We start from the raw sequence: 20,380 nt of genomic DNA, 5'->3' as shown, positions 1-20,380 counted from the left end.
GAAGTTTTGGAGGTTACCTTATTGAATAAAATCAAAGAGGGAGTGATGAGAGGAATTTGAATAAATTTCATAAAGATCACCTTTGACTCTTCCTTGATTGAGCCATTATTGTCTGTTGCATGCACGTGGGAATTTCGGTGTGCCTCGAGGGTAATCTTGTCTTTCTTGCCAAAAATCCACGTGTCACGTCCATGATTTTGGGATTTTTTTTTTATCCACAAATGCCCGCACACCTGCTGGGCTAGTCGTAGGAAATGGCAGTAGGTTTAGAGATATCCAACTATTTAGGGAAATATAAGATTGTTTCCTAATTTGATGCAAATTCCCATTTCATTTGAAATTAGATTCTTCTAGGAAAGGAAAATAAATGACCACTAAATGAAGTTCAGAGAGCAATTATTTAACCCTAAAAGAAAGAGAGAAAGCTAGAAGATATTTATTCCCCCTCCCCTAGCATTCTTCTTCGCTTGCTCGTGCAAAGAATCGTCTTTTGTTGCTTTCTTCGTCTTTTCCGCACTGCACCAAGGTAAGAAAAAATTATTTTTCTTTCTTCTTTATTTTTCTGGAGCCTCGGGGCTTGATAAAATAGCTCAACATGGGCCGAGGAAGTGATTGGGCAGCTATAATGCTGCTATGTAAGTAAGGCAACTCGAGAATCCATGGTGGTGCGGAGCGACTAGCTCGTTGGGGCCAGGAGTTGGCTCCCTTGGACCAAGGAAGATGGCACAGGGCCATGCTAGTATGTTAGCTTGCTTATTGGACCTTTAGTTGAGAAGCAATCATTCGGCTGCCTTCAGAAAACTTGACATCGAGCTGTTTTCAATGTCCAGGTCCAGAGATAGAGTGAAGTATCTGGTCGGAGCTAAGTCTAGATCAATTTCTGAAAGGCTCGCCACTACGAGAAGTAGGGGAGAAATTACCGTCACTTGGAAAAATGGATTTGGCTGTTAAAAATGAGTCAAAGCTTGCTTCTTCTGCTACTGCCATGTTTGTGTTGTTTGCCAAGAAGGAGGAAACTGCTTGAGTTTGATTTCTCAGATGTCGTAGATGGAGCAATCAAGGATGTAGCTGCCAAGATCGAAGTTGCCGAAGAAGAAGTGTCGGATGAGCAAAATATTAAGTACGAAGTGGTTGCTGAAGGCAGGATGGCTGTTAGAGAGCCCACAGTCATCCAAGCTACTAAATGAGTAGTCTGCTCTATTTAGCTTATGTCAGATTATGGTGATCTTCATATAAGTTTATCAATTTCTATTTGCTAGAAATTTAATAAACTGTTTTCTTCGCTTTACTCCAACTTCGTTTTTCTTGAAACTTTGCTTGCTTGAAGCGTCTTGAAAAACTTTTAGCCATAGAACTGTCGATTAAGCCTGCTTCTTTGAAAAAAGTTGACAATCCCACAGAGTCACTATACCTGTGAGTTTTGTCTTCTTGGGGCATCGAGCTATTGAGTTTGTTATCGGTTGTTGCCCCCTAACCATTTGCTGCTTAGTTGATCTTCGAGTATTCAATCTTTTAAGCTGTGTAGCCTGCATCACAACATGATAAAGATCTATAAAATATGAAAATCGTTTAACTAATCACATCAAAATGAGTAGTTATGTGGAAATACATGGGCAGTTTGCCCCATTCCGTTGAAGAATATATCCATATGGGTGTAGGAGAATTAGTTTAGCATCTCGCACTGAAGAGCATACCCAGATGGGTGTTGGGGAATTAGTTCACCCTCTCATGCTGGAGAGAATATCCAGATAGGTGTTGGCGAATTAGTTTACCCTTTCGCCCTAAAGAGCTTACCCCGATGGGTGTCGGGGTATTAATTTACCCTCTAGCACTAGAGAGCATACCCAGATGGGTGTCGGGGAATTACTTTACCATCTCGCACTAAAGAGCTTATCCGTATGGGTGTCGGGGAATTACTTTACCCTCTCACACTGAAAAGCTTATCCATATGGGTGGTCAGCTAAGAATCTGAATGGATTGCAAGCTTCTTCATTGCTAAGTCTTTTACTAACAGGGGTTGGGGCTAGTAGCCGGGAGCCGAGTAGCAGGTAGACACAGCTATAAGCGCAAAGCTGGGGCCGACTTGGGTCAGGTTGTGCGCAGCAGAAAGAATTGGACCACTAGGTCTGCGGTGCTTGGCTACTGGTGATGTGCTGCTCCAATATTAAATCGTCTAGAGTGATAAGAACAAGACCTGCCCATGGCTCTTTGTGGAAGGGTTGTGTGTCCTTTTGGTACCCGTCTATCCCCGGCACATCATTAAGCTGAGTTACTGCATTTGTCGGAACAAAAGTAATCTTTGAATTTGCTAGTGTATATGGGGTGGTTCCATATGCTCAATCTTGTCAATAAAAGGTGAGCTGCTCATATAGGCTACGTCTTTTTCGAGTGTTACATCAGTGGTCTTAATGCACTAAAATCCGCGTAATCGCGTAGTGATGAGCCTTTCTATTTCTTCTTGAATTTGCCTCTGCTAGGGCAGCAAAGCTTTTGTCTGCCCCCGATTGTGACATGTTAGTCTAGGATGTTATTCCCTATGCTCAGCTCGTCTATCTCGCGGCTGTGATGCATGTGGTGCGTTCCTGGTAGGCGAGCGGGTTGCTTGTAGGTTGTGGGTTGAACTTAAGCCATATTGGGTAACTGCTTCTCTCTATCTGTCATGCTGCCTACTCCGATGTGAGGTAGAGGATGCTCCTTGCGGGCCTAGACATGAATAAACACTTCGCTTGGAAGGTTGTCCATGTTAATTATGAGAGTGTGACCCCAACCGTGAAAGTATGCTTGTTTGTGGGCCTAATCGAGAGTGCACGCTTCTAAGCTCCTAAGACGAGAGCATACACTATCCCGAGGGCCCAGGCGGGAGTGTATGTTGCTAGAACACTCGGTTCATGGTTGGTGAAGAGGCTGTTTATCGGGATGCTGCTTCAGATGGTCGTTGTCTGCCTTTGTCCTGTTTCGGGACACCTCATCTAGGGCATGCTGCAAACGCTTATTCACCAAGGTCGTCTGTTGTGAGAGGGCGCTTGTCAACTCTTTGACTTGTCGGGATAAGTGTTGTTTGCCATGCTAGATGGAAGAGCTTAGATAATAGATTTCTTTATGGGTGGTAGAAGTGTAGTGGACTCCAAGTGCAAAATTTGAGCCAGGATGGGTCAAATCTACAAAAAATAGGGGTGAAAATACCCACAGTTCAATCGTTGGTCCATAAATATGAAGTCGGGATGGTTGACGTGCATCATATCACACTATTTCATTCATCTTAATACGTTTCATTTCCCACTTGTAACACAACAGGGTTACCTTGGGCAGTGTAGGAACTATGGGTCCAAACATATTTTGGTGAGGAATTTGACCTAGATTGTAATTTCAGTTGTCCAATCAGTTGTCACTTAATCAAGGGAGCACGGCAGGAAGAGAGAAAGATGAGGTGTGGCATAGAGAGAGAAGAAAGATGATAGAATCTCATAAGGATATCCTAGATATGTTAGGATTTATACAATCATATTGTTAATCCAATAGGACTGCAACATACATAATTATATATACTAAAGCCCAATGCAAAACACTGTTCATAGGAACAGTGTAATGACGGAATTACCCCCGTTTTCTGCTCAAATTGTTACTTGTTTTTCTCATGTGCACAGTAAAATTACGAAATTGTCCCACGTTAACACGTGTCTTTGTGCATGAGCTGTCGTTCCTCCTTTTCTCGGTGGTTTCTGGAATTCGACAGCCGCATCCTTTTTCCACACCATCGGCCGAAAACCCATCCCAATCTCCTCCACCTCTCCCTTCCCGCTCCACTGCCCACTTTTCGACAGCCTTCTTCCTCTTCAACGAGATTCTTTAATAACAAAACCACCACCAACTTTGTAAATTGCTTCTCCTCCAGTTCTCCCAGACCACCGCCACAACAAGTTCACGCAAATCTGCGACTCGCTCCACAGTACACACGTGAACCGCGACATTTGCGTTTTCCATAACCCTCTTTACGGGAGGTAAGCAATTTATCATACTTTACATTTTAAAATTTTCTTTACAAAAGAAATTTATCTTCTGGTGATTTTTCTGGATACCCAAGGATTGAAAGAAATATGGGTTCTTGAAGGATTGGAGTGGTGAAAGCGGGTAATCAATCAATACAAGAAATAAGTGTAATTTTCGCTTAAGTCCCCTTTCTCGATTGAACCAAAGCATAGCATTGGAAAAAATATGTAATTATCAGGGTTTTTTGTTGTTGTAATTTTTCTAATTTTGAGGGTTTTGTTTCCAGGCTCAAACTTCGTGTCGTTGTCTTTCCAATCCCTCTCTGCTCAAGGTAAGGAATTTAAACTTCTGGGGCTGTTATTGATTATATTCGAGTTGAATTTAGTATTCTGGGTTATTGAATTTGAATAACTGTTGGGGGTCATTGAAATTCGAATTGAATTTGGTATTGTGGTTATTAGGGCAGAGGAAGAGTCAGTTTGGTATTCTGGTTATTTTGTCATTTGAGTTTGGATTAGAATTCGATTTTGATTCAATCGAATAGTCTACCTTTTTTTTTTTTTTTTTTTTTTCTGGATCTAAAGTTTCCTTCATGCAAAGCAATCCATCAAAAGCTTCTTGAACAGCAGCTAAAAAATTGACTGAAGATTGATCGCTCGAGCAGCAGTTAAAAAAATTGAAGGTAGAATCGAATAACAAATAGGAAACTTTAGAATGGTGGATGACGAAGTTGGAATAGCATCAAATTGATATTTTTGGTATTTAAAGAGTGGTGGGCGAAGTAGTGGGAGTGAAGTGCTAATCCTGCTTCAAACATGATTCCAATATAATTAGACCATTTTCAATTAATTGCAGATAGATTTGGGCCTTGATTTATGTATTGTATTAGGATGATATTTTGGTTTTTTTTTTTTAACCTTTTGAGCATATTCTTAGATCAGTGGTGGTGACAATGTAGAATCCTAAGTTCTTTGTGATGGGAATCAACGGTTCCAATGCAACATTCAGGCCATTTAATAAATCAGCAGTTCAAATGCAGCATTCAGGTTAGTGTTGGTGACATTTGCTTCAGACAATTCTTTAAATCAGGTTCAACTTTATCTCAAATATGCATAAAGTTATTGTTGATACCTATAGTAAATTTTGAGTTGAGCTTTGATAAAAGTAACTTTACCACTCAGATTGTGTTGCACCACCTCCTTTTCTACTTATGCTACAAGGAATCGTACTCAGTTTTGACTTTTGAGTCTCTCATTTTAGCGACATCACCACCAACTACTATTGCAAATTAGATACCAATTAAACAAACCATCACTCACAAATTTGTATGAAAAACGCATCATGTATACTGTATATAGCTGGTGTGTAGAAATCCACTTTTTTGTTGTACATAGGCTCTTAATTAATGTAAATTCAATAGGATATAGATGCAAATTTAAAGATTTATTTTACCATGTGGATTCATCTGCTTTGATTGTTTTTTGAATTATTTCTAAATGGATGTTGTTTGTACCATACTTGACCAATCCCGAAACTACCGAGCACCGGCCAACGCTATACTGTCAAGGACCCAGAAGAGTTCCCCCCGACCAGGAGGCCAATCACTACTCGACACGTGTCAAGATTAGAAGCCAATCAGAGCGCAGCACGTGTCGACATCAAGAACCAATCATAACATGACACATGTCAATGTGACAAAGCTACAAGTTTTTCTATAAATAGGGGTCATTCCCCCACAATATTGCCTAATGACATTTGTGTTAAATCATTCACAAGAACTCACTAAATTGAGAGCTTGATCCTTTGTACTTGTGTAAGCCCTTCACTACTAATAAGAACTCCTCTACTCCGTGGACGTAGCCAATCTGGGTGAACCACGTACATCCTGTGTTTGCTTCTCTGTCTCTATTCATTTACGTACTTATCCTCACTAGTGACCGAAGCAACCAAGCGAAGGTCACAAAACCTGACACTTTCTGTTGTACCAAAGTCTTCGCTGATTTTGTGCATCAACATTTGGCGCCGTCTGTGGGAAACGACACTTATTCCTACTATCTTCAGCTGTGTCAAGCTGGTTTCTATCATTCGTACACTTTCTTTTGATCAGGCATCCCTCTCCAGCATGGGAAGCGAAGGAAGCCACAGCACACAGAATGACACCCCCCTTGCACATAGTGCGAAACAACGAAAGAAGGAAGGAAAACGAGTTCTTCTTCAAGCTAAAGTCGATGAGTTGGAAGCTCAGAACAACAAGATAGCAATAAGGAATGAGGTCCTCCAGGAGCAATATGAGAAGCTCTTCGAGACACTCCACGAAGCTAGGCAAGCTCAGACACGCGAGCTTGTTGCCCCCGTGGAAGTCAACCATCAACTGGGTGCCCTCCAACATGGAGGGTCACATGCATTCGACATAGATATCCCTGATAGGGAACAGATTACCCCTCGACTTGATAATCAACATGAGGCTTCTCTTAACCCAGTTGCTTCGACCCGAACCATGAGAAGTGGAGGGAGACACCTCTTTGCTGAAGGGGCAGAAGGATCGAAAGCCGTCTTTCGCGATTGTCGGGATTTCCTGAAGCAACGTCGAGAGAATTCCATCCATATAAGCTCAAAGATTAATGACCCAAGGATTTCTGAGAGACTCGGTCCCCTGCCACGGCCCAAGCCGGCCACCAATTTGGGGAAGGGGCAACAAGTCCCAGAGAGACATGAGGGTACAGGGGACTCAGAGGTGTTCCGACAGACATACCCTGGAAGCCAGTACAGCGAGTCCAGGGAAAAATCACATGCCCTTGATCAAACCTTCCTAATTCCAAGAGGAGATGGAGATTTACGAAAGAAAGCTCCAGTGACACATAACTCCGCTCAGGACCCCCTTGTCCTACAACTTCTTGAGGAAGTAAACAAGTTGAAGGCTGAACGTCAGGCTGAAATACCTGACTGGAACCAACCCAGGCCTGGCCCTCTTACAAGGAGGATCCTCAACACCCCCCTTCAAGCAAAGACAAAGCAAAAGCTTGGCTTGCAACTTTATACTGGAAAAGAGAACCCGATTGAGCACCTTAACCTCTTTGAATCCACCATGGCATACCGGATGCACACCGACGAAGAGCGATGTCTTCTCTTCCCCTCCACCCTCTCTAGTGAAGCTCTAAATTGGTATTGTCGTCTTACACCTGAGACGGTAGATTCATTTGAGGAATTGAGGAAACTATTTGTTTCCCAACACATTTTCCAAACCGATCGCTTGCACTCTGCAGATGACTTGTACACTATCCGCCAGAAGCCAGACGAGTCATTACGTATGTATGTTGGCCGCTTCAGCCATGAATACTCCCGGTGTGCCGAGGCAGACGACAAGACTGCCCTCAAAGCCTTCACGGCAGGCCTACGTGATTGTTTCTTTAAATACATGATCAATGCCAATACTTGGAAGACTTACTCTGAGGTGATGGCGCAGGCTTATAACCATGCATCCGCCGAGGCAAAGACATATCAGGAGAAACCCCCTACAACCATCCTTTATCAACAAGTGGGCGGTGGAAGCCAGACTCACCTAAATGAGAAGACCTCGACTTTCCAAACAGCAGTGGCACCTCCCCATGCCTTGCATAATGCTTCACCGAATCAACAGACATATCAATTTCAAGGCAAGAGGAAGGATTTCCATCCTCACCACTCTCCTTTCAGTAAAAAGAGTAAGGGACACTATCCCGATAACCAAGGGTATCGCCACAATAGCGCTCGCCCCCAGGCAGTCAATGCAGTGGGTCAAACCCGCGTCAAGGGTATCGCCACAATAGCGAGGTTTTAGCCTGCCATACTTAAGGTGTCTTACGCCTGCCGAGGCGGAAATCGTCCTTCGGGAAATACATGAGGGAGTCTGTGGAGATCATGCTGGATCTCGGTCCCTAGCACACAAGACTTTTCGCCAAGGATATTACTGGCCAACACTCCACCAGGATGCCATCAAAGTATCCCGCTCATGTGACAAATGTCAACGATATGCAACTATTCCTCATTCCCCTCCAGAGCCTCTTACTCCTATGATCAGCCCTTGGCCCTTCGCCCAGTGGGGACTTGATTTGATCGGCCCAATGCCGGCAGGGAAGGGCAAAGTCTGTTACGCAGTCGTTGCAGTGGACTACTTCACAAAGTGGGCCGAAGTAGAACCCTTGGCAACCATTACTGAGGCAAAGATAGAAGACTTCGTGTGGAAGAACATCCTTTGTAGATTCGGCATTCCCAATGCGATAGTCACTGACAATGGGCGACAGTTTGACAACAAGAAGTTCAGGTTGTTCTGCTCTAAGTTCAACATCAACTTATGCTTTGCCTCTCCAGCTCATCCCCAGTCTAATGGACAAGTTGAGGCCATCAACAAAATAATCAAGCGCACTTTGAAAACCAGCTTGGACAAAGCTAAAGGCTGTTGGCCAGAATTTGTACCCCAAGTTCTTTGGTCATATCGCACTTCATATCGGACTTCAACAGGAGAAACTCCATTCTCACTTGCCTTTGGCACAGAGGCGGTTGTCCCTGTTGAGCTCGAGCAAGCAACATTCCGAGTCCAGAACTACATTCAAAGTGAAAATGACAAACAACTCACCCTCAACTTGGATTTAGTCGAGGAACACAGAAACCAAGCTCACTTGAGGAATGTCGCCTACAAGCAGCGCATCTCCAACTATTATGACTCTAGGGTCAAGCCTCGTTCTTTCAAAATAGGAGACTGGGTCTTAAAGAAAAGATTACTCTGCGACAGAGTCCCGAGTGAAGGCACACTTAGTCCAAACTGGGATGGACCGTATGAAGTCATTGGCATCAGTCGCCCTGGCTCTTACACACTTAGAAGCTCTGATGGCAAGACCCTTGGCCATCCATGGAACGCTGATCACTTGAAGTACTACTACAAATAGACTCACGATGTACAAGTGTTGAGCTATAGCCGTTCGGCATCCTATGTAATGAAGGCCATTTGGCAATGAATTCAATAAAGAGGTAATTTAGCCAACTCAGCCCTCACTCTTTTACATTCATAGCAAGCGATGCCAGAACCCTTCTCAATCAGAAAGCAATCCGTCTTCCACAGTCACTACAAAACAAGCAAATGAAGACCGTGTCAAGCGCCAAAAAAAAAAAAAAAAAAAAAAAACAGCTTCATCCAAAAAGCTTCACCCGAAAAGCTTCACCTCCAAAGCTTCACCCACAAAGCTTCACCTAAAAAGCTTCACCCAAAAAGCTTCACCCGAAAAGCTTCACCTCCAAAGCTTCACCCACAAAGCTTCACCTAAAAAGCTTCACCCACAAAGCTTCACCCAAAAAGCTTCACCCGAAAAGTTTCACCTCCAAAGCTTCACCCACAAAGCTTCACCTAAAAAGCTTCACCCACAAAGCTTCACCTAAAAAGCTTCACCCAACAAGCTTCACCCGAAAAGCTTCACCTCCAAAGCTTCACCCACAAAGCTTCACCTAAAAAGCTTCACCCACAAAGCTTCACCCAAAAAAAAAACTTCACCCGAAAAGCTTCACTTAAAAAAGCTTCACCTACAAAGCTTCACCTAAAAAATCTTCACCTAGAAAGCTCCCTCTACATACTTTCACCATCAAAGCTTCACCATCAAAGCTTCACCTAGAAAGCTTCATCTACAAAGCTTCACCATCAAAGCTTCACCTAGAAAGCTTCATCTACAAAGCTTCATCTACAAAGCTTCACCATCAAAGCTTCACCTAGAAAGCTTCAACACCAAAGCTTCACCTACAAAGCTTCAACACAAAACCTTGCTCCAAATAAACAAATTTTGTTCACAAAACCCAAGATGCCCTTGAACTTGTACAAAAACACTTGGGTAAACATAAACATTTTTTGTTTTACACCCACAAGGGCCCAAAATTTTCCTTCTTATTTATTCACTTATATATGTTCCCAAACATATTATAATAAATCCAACAACAAGCCAAAGTCCCAAGTTTCATAATGGACAAAAGTACAAGCAATTCATCAATAATGAAGGTGCTACAAAAATTGGAATCTGCCCCAAAATAGAAATCCAACCCAAGAGACTTTTTCTCTCTCTCCCTCTTCCGCCTCCTTTCATCTATCAAATTTCTGCAACCTCTGCTCTTCTCCAATGGAGCTGAATTTTGGACACCCTATATTTCTTGAGCATATGAACAACTTTCAAGAAGGAACCATTTCTGTTTGAGCGACGGAAATTAAAGTGTTGAAGCTCCAAACATGATAGTCGGCTTCTTGCAGATTTCGAAGCTGTTGTGATGTTTCGAAGATCTGGAAATATTTAACCGTTAGTGCATCCTGAATTTTTGATATGTTATGAAAGCGTCGATGAGGAACAACTTCAATGAAGAAAGCATACCGATCTGAACAAGAGAAAATGGAGTTTCGAAGCTCACAACAAATCTGACGGGTTGACAGAAAAATAATAACCAGTCATTCATCATACCTGGATTTCTGGAGTTATACTGCTCCGAGGGATCTCAAATTTGGATATGTTGTAGTTCACAAGCTGAGGAACAACTTCAATGAAGAAAGCATGCTGATCTGAGCAAGAGAAAATAGAGTTTCAAAGCTCACAACAAATCTGACGGATTAACAGAACATTGATGAACAGTTACTCATCATACTTGAATTTCTGAAGTTGTACTACTCCGATGGATCTCAAATTTGGATATGTTGTAGTTCACAAGATAAGGAAAAACTTTCATGAAGACGACTTTGCAATCTGAGCTATAGAGAAAGGTGTTATCTTGCATCCACTCAGGCTGATTAGTGGAAACGAAAAGCAATTCCACCAAAGAAAAGATGAAAAAGAGAGAAAAGCTACTAATTGCACTTGATCTTGTCTAGTCAATAGCATGCAGCATCAAACACACAAAAGTTGGAAATATTTTTAGATAAAGCATATACGAATGTGTGACATCGAAACAAGAATTCGTTACTTTGACAAATTAGTAACACGCGAGACACCTCATTCGGCAACTCTCTTCGCCTAAAGACTTGGGGGACTCCCACCATATGCTACTGCACCTTGATACTCGGCAGTCTCACAACCACTCAGTGACTTGGATTTTTCAAGTCTCCAACCGAGAAGTTTTCCTCACTCGGGAAATTAAGGGAACACTACCTCAAACTACATGCTTCACTCACAAAGCTTCAACAATACAGGTTTCAACAAAAGCAAAAATTCAAAGAACTTTATGAAGAAGGCTTTGGTGTATTTAACACAATATGTTGAAATGAAGCAAAGCTTATTTATTAATATTTTCGACAAGCCACAAATATGTACATATACATGAGTCAAAATAAACAAACAAAAGGGAGCCTTCACAAAGGTTGCTTAGAGGAAGTCTCAGCAGTCGGTAGAGCCCCAGAAAGAGAAAGCACCGGAGGGTGGTTATCCGGAGCCTCAGTACTTGACAAAACCCCAGAAGGAGGAGGCATTGGAGGTTCATCATTTGAAGCTTCATTACCAGGTACAACCCTAGAGGACGAAGGCAATAAATGCCTTTGGAACAAACCCACAAACCGCTGATGATCAAGTAAAACCTTACCATCAGATTCCTTCATCTGGTCAAGCTTCCTCTTCATGTTTGTAGCATAGTCATGGGCGAGCCGGTGCAACTGCTTATTCTCATGCTTGAGCCCTCTAATCTCCTGTTTGAGACTCATCACTTCAGCAGCCAATGATTCAACTTGGCGGGTTCTAGCAAATAGGCGTTGGGCCATATTAGACACAGAACCTGCACACTGAACACTAAGAGCCAGAGAGTCCTTAACAGCCAACTCATCAGACCGTTTGGAAAGTAGTCTATTATCTTTGGGAGTGAGAAGGTTCCTGGCCACCACTGCAGCGGTCATATCATTCTTCATCACAGAATCCCCAACGGTAAGAGGACCAGTAGGGGATATGAAGGATGGGCGCCATATGTTGTCTGGAGAAGGCGTGGCTGTCTCTTCTCCAAGGTTCAAGTCAAAACGACGGTCGGAGGGTCCAGACATTTTCAAATGTGTTGAAGAAGGAAGATGTCAGACAAATCAAGATCTTAGAAGTGCAAGAAATGAGCTTCTACTGGTAGAGATTCAAGTGTGTTGTGGAACTTAATGCCAGCCTCTATAAAAATCTGCACTCGACGGAGCTTCAGAAATCGAAGAGGCGTTTGCTTTCTCAAAAGCTGGGCTGCTCAGAGACCACGAGGGCCGATCTCAGAAATCGAAGAGGCGTTTGCTTTCTCAAAAGCTGGGCTGCTCAGAGACCACGAGGGCCGATCTCAGAAATCGAAGAAGCACCTGCTTTTTCAGCCTCGTCAGCACCTGTCACATGCACACTCAGCTTTGCGGAAATTACGGGCAATCTGTCGAAGATTTCTGGTGAAGTAGAAAGCACGTGAATCTTACTGTTCAATCACCGCTCTCCATATGCACCATCAACTCCTCGGGTACCACATATAACTTTGTCAAAGATCTCTGACAAAGTTTAGGCACGAGAATTTCGAAGTTCCAGCTACCCTACTATTACCCATAAGGGTAAAGGAACAGCACCACTGCTTGACAACTGGAAAGTCCCTATGTGTGTCGACCTCCGGGTTTTGCGGCAAGACAGGTTGGCAAGAACGTCCAACCTTTACTCACATTCGAGAAAAGACTCTCAACATAATTACTTTCTAAAAAACCGGAGTAGCACCGCTTTCCGAATCTCGAGAGTCAGATCCTCGACGGGATTGCTTGTTCGAAAACCGAAGAGGCACAACTCTCAGAACTTCGAGAGCCAGATTTCCTTAGATAAAGCTTGTCTGTAATCTTCACACGTAACATCAGCTTTCCAGATACCACATACCACTTTTTCAAAGTGCTCTGACAAAATTAAAACACGTGAAGCTGGCAGCTCCCACTACATTGCTGTGACCAAGAAGGGTAAAGGAATATCATTACTACTTGTTATTGGGAAATCCCTATATACATTGACCTCCCTCCTCAACGGACAGGCAAACCTGCAAAAATGCTCAACCCTTTCTCGCATTCGAAAAGGCACCCTCAACATAACCTCTCGAAATACTCAGCTTTATTTCCCCCCGATAATACCTTAGCAAATAAGCCACACCAAGAACAAGAGTATCTCATATCATCAGGGTCGAAAGCAAGAGTATCCCATATCATGCTTTCTCCCTATCTTTGTCTTTGTCCTTGTCCACACCTGCAGGACAAGGAGAAAGAGAGCAGTCAGTCGGAACCTGAAATCAAACCTCCAATTTGGAACTGACTGCCTGGAGCCTTTGCCTGGTTGCTTACTTAGCATTGCTCTCGAGTACTCATCCTCAACTGCTGTCAAGGTCACGAATTCCACCGGCAAATACCTCATGACAGTTGATCAGATATTGGCTCTTTACACTGAAGCTGCCAAGCGTGGATGAGTCACTATGAAGGAATGTTCTGAAGGACCATTTAAATGCAAAGGTTGCACACCACTTCTGCCATGCAAAAGATTGAAGCAGAAGGTTCAACGGTGAGCTGAAACAGATCACTACAGCACGACACCTTTCCATACCACATTCATTATTCCGTCAACAGCAAAAGTATCCCATATCATCAAGGTCGAACGTACTCTAGATTTGATGGACTTGTTTTGACCCTCAAATTTTTGAGTCGGCCTTATACTCTGAAGGGCACCAGAAAACCCTCCAGCACAGTTCAAGAATAAGCCTGTGGAAAGTTACTTCTTCAAAAGCAAAAGTATCTCATATCATCTCTTATCCATTTGCTTCTCCTTATCCTGGCAGTTGAATGAGAGACAAGGAGAAGGAGAACAATCAACCGGAAGCCGAAGTCAAACCTCTGATCCTGGGTTGCTTACTTGGAAGTTTGACTGCTTACCTTGTCTGTCACCTCTTTCGGCAGATCTCCTAGCTCGGCGACTTGGGGGACTCCTACTATAGGGTTTGTATCACACTTAACTAAGCCCGAAACTACAACTAAGCTTCAAGTGAAATTGATACATTACCTTGTGCGTCAACATCAGCTAAATACACCATTCCCGGATAGAGGAAAGGTACTTCCAGAGAAGGGCAGATGAAGATCAGACCACACTTCGGTACTTAGAAGTTTCGTGATTACTCAAGGGATTGGATCTTGCAAGTCCCCAACCGAGGAGTTTCCCTCACTCGGGAACTTAGGGGAGCACTGTTTGTACCATACTTGACCAATCCCGAAACTACCGAGCACCGGCCAACGCTATACTGTCAAGGACCCAGAAGAGTTCCCCCCGACCAGGAGGCCAATCACTACTCGACACGTGTCAAGATTAGAAGCCAATCAGAGCGCAGCACGTGTCGACATCAAGAACCAATCATAACATGACACATGTCAATGTGACAAAGCTACAAGTTTTTCTATAAATAGAGGTCATTCCCCCACAATATTGCCTAATGACATTTGTGTTAAATCATTCACAAGAACTCACTAAATTGAGAGCTTGATCCTTTGTACTTGTGTAAGCCCTTCACTACTAATAAGAACTCCTCTACTCCGTGGACGTAGCCAATCTGGGTGAACCACGTACATCCTGTGTTTGCTTCTCTGTCTCTATTCATTTACGTACTTATCCTCACTAGTGACCGAAGCAACCAAGCGAAGGTCATAAAACCTGACACTTTCTGTTGTACCAAAGTCTTCGCTGATTTTGTGCATCAACAGATGTGTTAAATTGTGGTTAAGGTTTCAAAACCCGCAGCGGAGCGCGGAAATTTTTGCTAGTAATAACTAATAGAGTAGTATCAAGTCATCATGGAGAAATAGTAAGTTTATGATGTAATGTAATGGGGGAATGAATTTGAATTCGTTTATGCCAATTTACAGAACTATGCATATGTCGGGTGGAAGTATTTCATGAGTAATTTAGAGATCACATGCCATAGGAAAGAACATACTTCCCGTGCAGCAGATTGTCTATCATCTACGGCTACGGCATTGCCCAGCAACAGCAACAACAACAACATGCAGTGCGACTATGCAAGCGTGTTCTTTTCAACTCCTGTATGGTGCTTGCTGTCTCAAAGCTGCCAAGGGTGGAGCGCTGGAGGGGAGATGGATGAACTTCCCTCAATGACTCTGGAGGAAGCATTGGCATGGGGAAAACGGAAAACCTAGCTCCTCCTTCAGAGGGACTGGCAGGTAATTTGAACTTGTATTTTCTGAGAAGGGCCACTTGAGAAGTTTGAGAGCATCTCCAAATCAGTCCTGATTAATAAGAGAAGATCTCAAGTTCAGCGATATTCTCAAGTGGTCTTAGGCATGGAAGTACATATTGCGCAAGTATCCCATCAATGAAGCGTTAAACGAAGAATTGTGAAGACACTTAGGATGCGTCTATTAACGAAGAATCCCTTTGTATAGAATAAATCAATTATGTTTATTATTTTCCTTTTATCTAAATTAATTTTGTTAATTAAGCTACCTAAACAATGTTTCAATTGAAATAGATTGTGTCATTGTATTGAACAAAATCACATATTATTATGGTGTTTTTTATTTTTTACGTTCTCATGGAAGTAGAAGTTGTGAGCTAAGAAGAAGAAGGAAATGTTCTATGTAATAAGAAGTTAGATTGATAGGACGATACTCGTGTGTTTATAATTGAACTTGCTTAACAAGACCAAATAAAATAAATAACAAAAAGATAAAAAGCTAAAAAAAGGAAGAAAAGTAAAAGTCCAGCAACTACTTAAGAAGCACCGTGCGTGCCCAAATGAATCCTCAAGATCAAACTTGGAACTATATATGCATGCTCATTTATAGAAATATAATTTTTCCTTCGCCAAGAAACTTATTAACTTGTGATGTCTTTTTCAAGTAAGTCTAATTTAGACATCGAAGTATGATTGGCTCACAGAGAATTTGTTTCTTCTTCTTTACAAAAAATAAATAAAAACAAAAAATAGGAGTAATTTATTGTGATACGTTCACTAAAAAAAAAAATCCTTTTGTAGCAAATCATTTATTAAGAAAAATAAATACACTTACCACAAAACCAAAAAAAGAAATAATAGTAACATGGTCCCGTCTACCATTATACCTACAATGATCGGGCATTGCTCTGTCAGGCTTTAGCCCATTGCGGAAAATCCCCCCCCCCTTGTTGCCTCCCGTAGGAGTCTGGGCCGTGTCTCAGTGTGGCTGATCATCCTCTCGGACCAACTACTGATCATCGCCTTGGTAAGTTATTGCCCCACCAACTAGCTAATCAAACGTGAGCCCCTCCTCGGGCGGATTCCTCCTTTTGTTCCTCGGCCTACGGGATATTAGCTGCCGTTTCCAGCTATTATTCCCCTCCCAATGGTAGGTTCTTACACATTTGCTCACCTGTCCGTCATGTGTATCAAGGTTTTACCTGTATTTTCTTTATTCGTTACAAAAGTATTCCAAAGTAATTTTAAGCTTGCGTGTAATTTTTTTTTTTTAACAAACGATATTATCTACATTAAAAGGGTGAGGGTGGGCTTAGCCTCACAATGAGTTAGCAATAATGTGGTTCAAATTTGCATTTGGCGAGAAACGAACATAAGACCTTTCACTTAAAAGTGAAGAGGAATACCACTAGATCGTAGTACTAAGTGGCCCAAGCTTGCGTGTAATTCATTCTCCACACTCTTTCTTTTCGTCTATGCTTGTGTGGAAATTATTGCTTGTACATTTCCTACACTTAATTCACACAAGATAAATCTTAGTAAATGATAATTGGATTAAGTATCTAAAATACCCCAAACTTTTAGTGTAATTTCAAATCGGTCTCAACCTTTTTAAACATTCCAAATAAGTACCCAACCTATTGAAAATGTCATATCCATTCAGTTCCAATTAAATTTCAGTTAAATTAACTAGGGCTTACTTTGCCTCCAACATCAATAGAAGGTCATGGAAACATGGACTCCACTAACTAACAGTCACTAGCACCCTCGTCAAGCCATCACCTCTAAACCCAACACATAACCACAACATCACCCTACAACTTAAGCCGCCAGCATCAAGAAAAAGGTCATGGAGGTTGCTGAAATGGTACGAACTGCCATGATGTGGCTACCACCATCTTCACTACCTACAAAGAAGAACTAAAAGGAAATTATATGAGTAGAAACAAACTCCTTAAAACCCTATCTAAATTTTTAACCCTTTTCTTTGTTAGGAAGTTTTCCAATCTTCATTTTGTTTTTCATTTATTCGTGAATTTGTTTATTAATTAGTTTTTTTTTTCATCTTCATGTCTATTATTTTAGCATCCAAGTAAGCAAATAAGTGGAACCCCATTGTCACATGTACATTTAACGAGAAAATTAATTGAGACTTTTCAGATGCAATATTTTCAATAAGTTGGATACTTGTTTAGAATGTTTGAAAATGTTGAGACTAATTTGGAATGACACTAAAAGGTTGGAAAGTTTTAGGTACTTAATCCATAATAATTTGGTTACAATTAATATTGGCATAATGTGATTGTGTAAATCTTAAATAGAGAGATAAGTTGGGAAATCCTTTGGGATCTAAAAGATATTTCCTATTAGACTTTGTATTACTTTTTTTTTTTTGTGAATTACACAAAACTACCTCAACTAGAATTGCAATGTCATACCTCAACTTATGAATTCATTGCAATGTCAGACCTCCATTAAATTTTCTATCAGTTTGACTGTTAAATGATGACTTGGCAATAATGGGACCCACTCATGATTTAAAAATTAAATAAGTGAAGAATTTTTTATCTAAAAAAATTAAAATTATTAAAAACCCTATCTATCCTCGTGTCTCTCTCCCTCTTCATATCTCTCGTCGCTTCTTAATGGCCGTCTGCGACGAGTCATCTGTCATGGAAGCCACTTGAACTCGAGATTCGACTACCGTATGAGCTTCCCGTCGGCGATTCCTGGACCTGGCGATGATCGAGACTTTCCCAATCCTCGTCTATCCGTCGTCAAGGTTCTAAAGATCAGCAAGGGAGCTCTCGAGTGCGTCGTGAGAATCTGAAGAGGCGTAATAGCCATCGCCATTGCCGTTGCTGATGTGGTTGCCGCTGCTCGTGGGATCGAGGGCGCTAGGGATTTTGGAGTAGTGGAAGGCATCGTTCTGGGGAAGGAGGAGGAACTCGATAGAGTCGGGGGATGAGATCTTTTCGGTGAGGTAGTCTGCGCGTTTTCTCTCTTTCCTTCTCTCCTTAGCGCGTATTCTCCACCGATGCCCATAAACCATTTTACCCATAACATCATGGGTTTAAATTAAAAATTAAATCTTAATTTTCTCGGGTACATAAATAGTCTAATGTTTTGGTTCAATGACTATGAAAGTTTCATGCGATTTGAATGCCACTCCAGGAACTCGTAAATCTATTGGGATTTGAAAGGTTTGTAAATTTTGATTTGTAAGATTTGGGAATTGCGGCTTGCTTGTAATTGCCGGATCCAAATTCAATGCACAGTTTTGGGATAAAAAATCGAGTCTGCACTCTTGTGATTTTTCGACTTGGGTTTTATTTTTTTTTTCTGGAAAAAATTATAGAGTAAATTGTAGTTATGGTCCCTTAACTTTAACTCAATTGGAGCAATGGTCCTTTAACTAAAAATTCATTACCATTGGTCCCTCAACTCATCAAAACGTGCAGCTATGGTCTCTCAACTAAAAATCCATTACCATTGGTCCCTCAACTTTAATTCAATTGGAGAAATTGCCCCTTAAATTTAACCCAATTGTAGCAATGGTCCTTCCAACATAACTCGTTTTGACAAAATTTTTTACGCAGTTGACGAAAATGATCATAATTACACACTTTGATGAGTTGGGGGACCCTAATTATATAAATGGTTATTCCAACATAACTTATTTTGACAAAATTTTGATAAAATTGATGAAAATGACTATAGCTACACATTTTGATAAGTTGAGGGACCAATGGTAATGGATTTTTAGTTGAGGGACCATTGCTCCAATTTGATTAAAATTGAGAGATCATTGCTACAATTTACTCAAAATTATATGCTTTGGTTTGTTTGGTTGCTTGGAAAATGTGAGAGGGGGGTAACAGAGGATTGGGGATGAAGGGGGAGGGAGGGTTGCGGCTGAGAGAGTTGTTTTTTAAATTGATTTTAATTGTAAATAAAAAAATTTATTATTAATTAATTTTTTATTCCAATTGTCAAAGGAGTGGGCTCTGCCCCTGCCATGTCATCATTACGAATTCATGAGTTGAGGTATGACATTGTAATGTTTAAAACATGAGGTATAAGATTGTGGTTCGATCCATAATTGAAGCAGTTTTGTGTAATTTACTTTTTTTTTATTCGAGTGATAACGTTAATAAGTTAAATGTTAAATGTTAGAAGCAAATTATTTTGTCCCTCTTATTATTATAAATAAAGGTTTAAGCATGAAAAATATCACACAAATCCTCACGCTCTTTTCTTTTCTTTGCCGTCTCTCCCTTCTTCTTTAGTTTAGATCAGAACAAATTTATGTTTTTTTATAGGAAAGAAAATTTATGTTGGCAACTGTAAATTATATAAAATTAATAAAACAAAGAACAAGATTTTATAGAGACAAATAACTTGACATCCATGGATGCTTGAGTAATAAAATTGCCAAACACTGCATCCCCTTACTCCCATCTTCTCTTATCAACTCAAAATCTCAACTTTCCGATCTTAAAATTCGGAACTTGTTGAACAATTACTAGCGCTCATCGAAAAACCATGAAACTTGTTGTAAGTATTAGACTGAAGTGGATACTTTTCAAAACTGATGGGCTGTTTGGAAAAGATGAGTTCGACTCGGATTAGGATTTTCTTCCCCTTTCTTTTCATCCTCTTCCATCTCATCCTCTCATATTCTCTTATTTTGTCTTTCTTTTGTTATAAAAATTAATATAAGATGTTGACGTGACTTAACCGTAACCGTTCAAATAGGAGGGGAGGAAAGGGGAGAGAAAAAAGAGAGGAGAGAGAATTTTACTCCGTTCGACTCGAGGATCGACTTTTGTAGCTTTGATCCAAACTCATATACGAAAATAGTATACTATTAAAACAAAAACCAAAAAAAAAAATATTTAGCATGATACTTTAGCATTTTTGGTTGTTGATATGAGATGCTACATACACAAACGAAACAAGATTCTAAGCCAAAAAGAATCGAACCAAATTGAACACCATAAGCTTGATAAAATACGAGTTGGTGTATCTCACGTCATAATACAATTAGAAGAATACTAAAAAAATATATTTCTCTTTAATCATATGACATGTAGTGTACCGACTTAAATTTCAGATAAATAGAAAAATCTCTTCATTTCAAAGGGGAATTAACTTGGCTGCTGAATAATTCAGCAGCCATTCCTACTTA

At 41.1% G+C, this 20,380-nt stretch overlaps 1 protein-coding gene and 1 long non-coding RNA gene across 24 annotated transcripts; one reads left to right on the top strand and one right to left on the bottom strand.

Moving 5' to 3' along the window:
* The first annotated feature begins 3,556 nt into the window (after positions 1 to 3,556).
* On the top strand, positions 3,557 to 15,539 carry LOC126604968 (uncharacterized). 23 transcript variants are annotated; one of them, XR_007616802.1, is made up of 5 exons: positions 3,623 to 3,998; positions 4,082 to 4,154; positions 4,274 to 4,318; positions 4,929 to 5,033; positions 14,720 to 15,539. XR_007616802.1 is itself a non-coding variant. In XM_050272317.1 (4 exons), the coding sequence occupies exon 4, from the start codon at positions 6,110 to 6,112 to the stop codon at positions 7,802 to 7,804; it is 1,695 nt and encodes a 564-aa protein (XP_050128274.1). In that variant the 5' UTR covers positions 3,557 to 3,998; positions 4,109 to 4,154; positions 4,274 to 4,318; positions 4,946 to 6,109; the 3' UTR covers positions 7,805 to 8,176. The 23 variants fall into 23 exon arrangements, 14 of the variants coding, with proteins under 14 accessions (XP_050128274.1, XP_050128275.1, XP_050128272.1 ...); XR_007616801.1 differs by having other exon boundaries at positions 3,628 to 3,998; positions 4,946 to 5,033; XR_007616799.1 differs by having other exon boundaries at positions 3,693 to 3,998; positions 4,946 to 5,033; positions 14,861 to 15,539.
* LOC126604969 (uncharacterized) lies at positions 9,542 to 11,124 on the bottom strand. The gene is made up of 3 exons (XR_007616803.1): positions 10,455 to 11,124; positions 9,721 to 10,279; positions 9,542 to 9,664 (listed from the first exon to the last, which is right to left on the bottom strand). It is a non-coding gene; the product is annotated as an uncharacterized LOC126604969 (long non-coding RNA).
* Positions 15,540 to 20,380: the final 4,841 nt, after the last annotated feature.

Source organism: Malus sylvestris, chromosome 15 (genome assembly GCF_916048215.2).
Source record: "Malus sylvestris chromosome 15, drMalSylv7.2, whole genome shotgun sequence".
Classification (NCBI taxonomy): Eukaryota; Viridiplantae; Streptophyta; class Magnoliopsida; order Rosales; family Rosaceae; genus Malus; species Malus sylvestris.
Note: the sequence above shows the minus strand (reverse complement) of the source record. Positions and strands in the feature narration are given on the sequence as shown.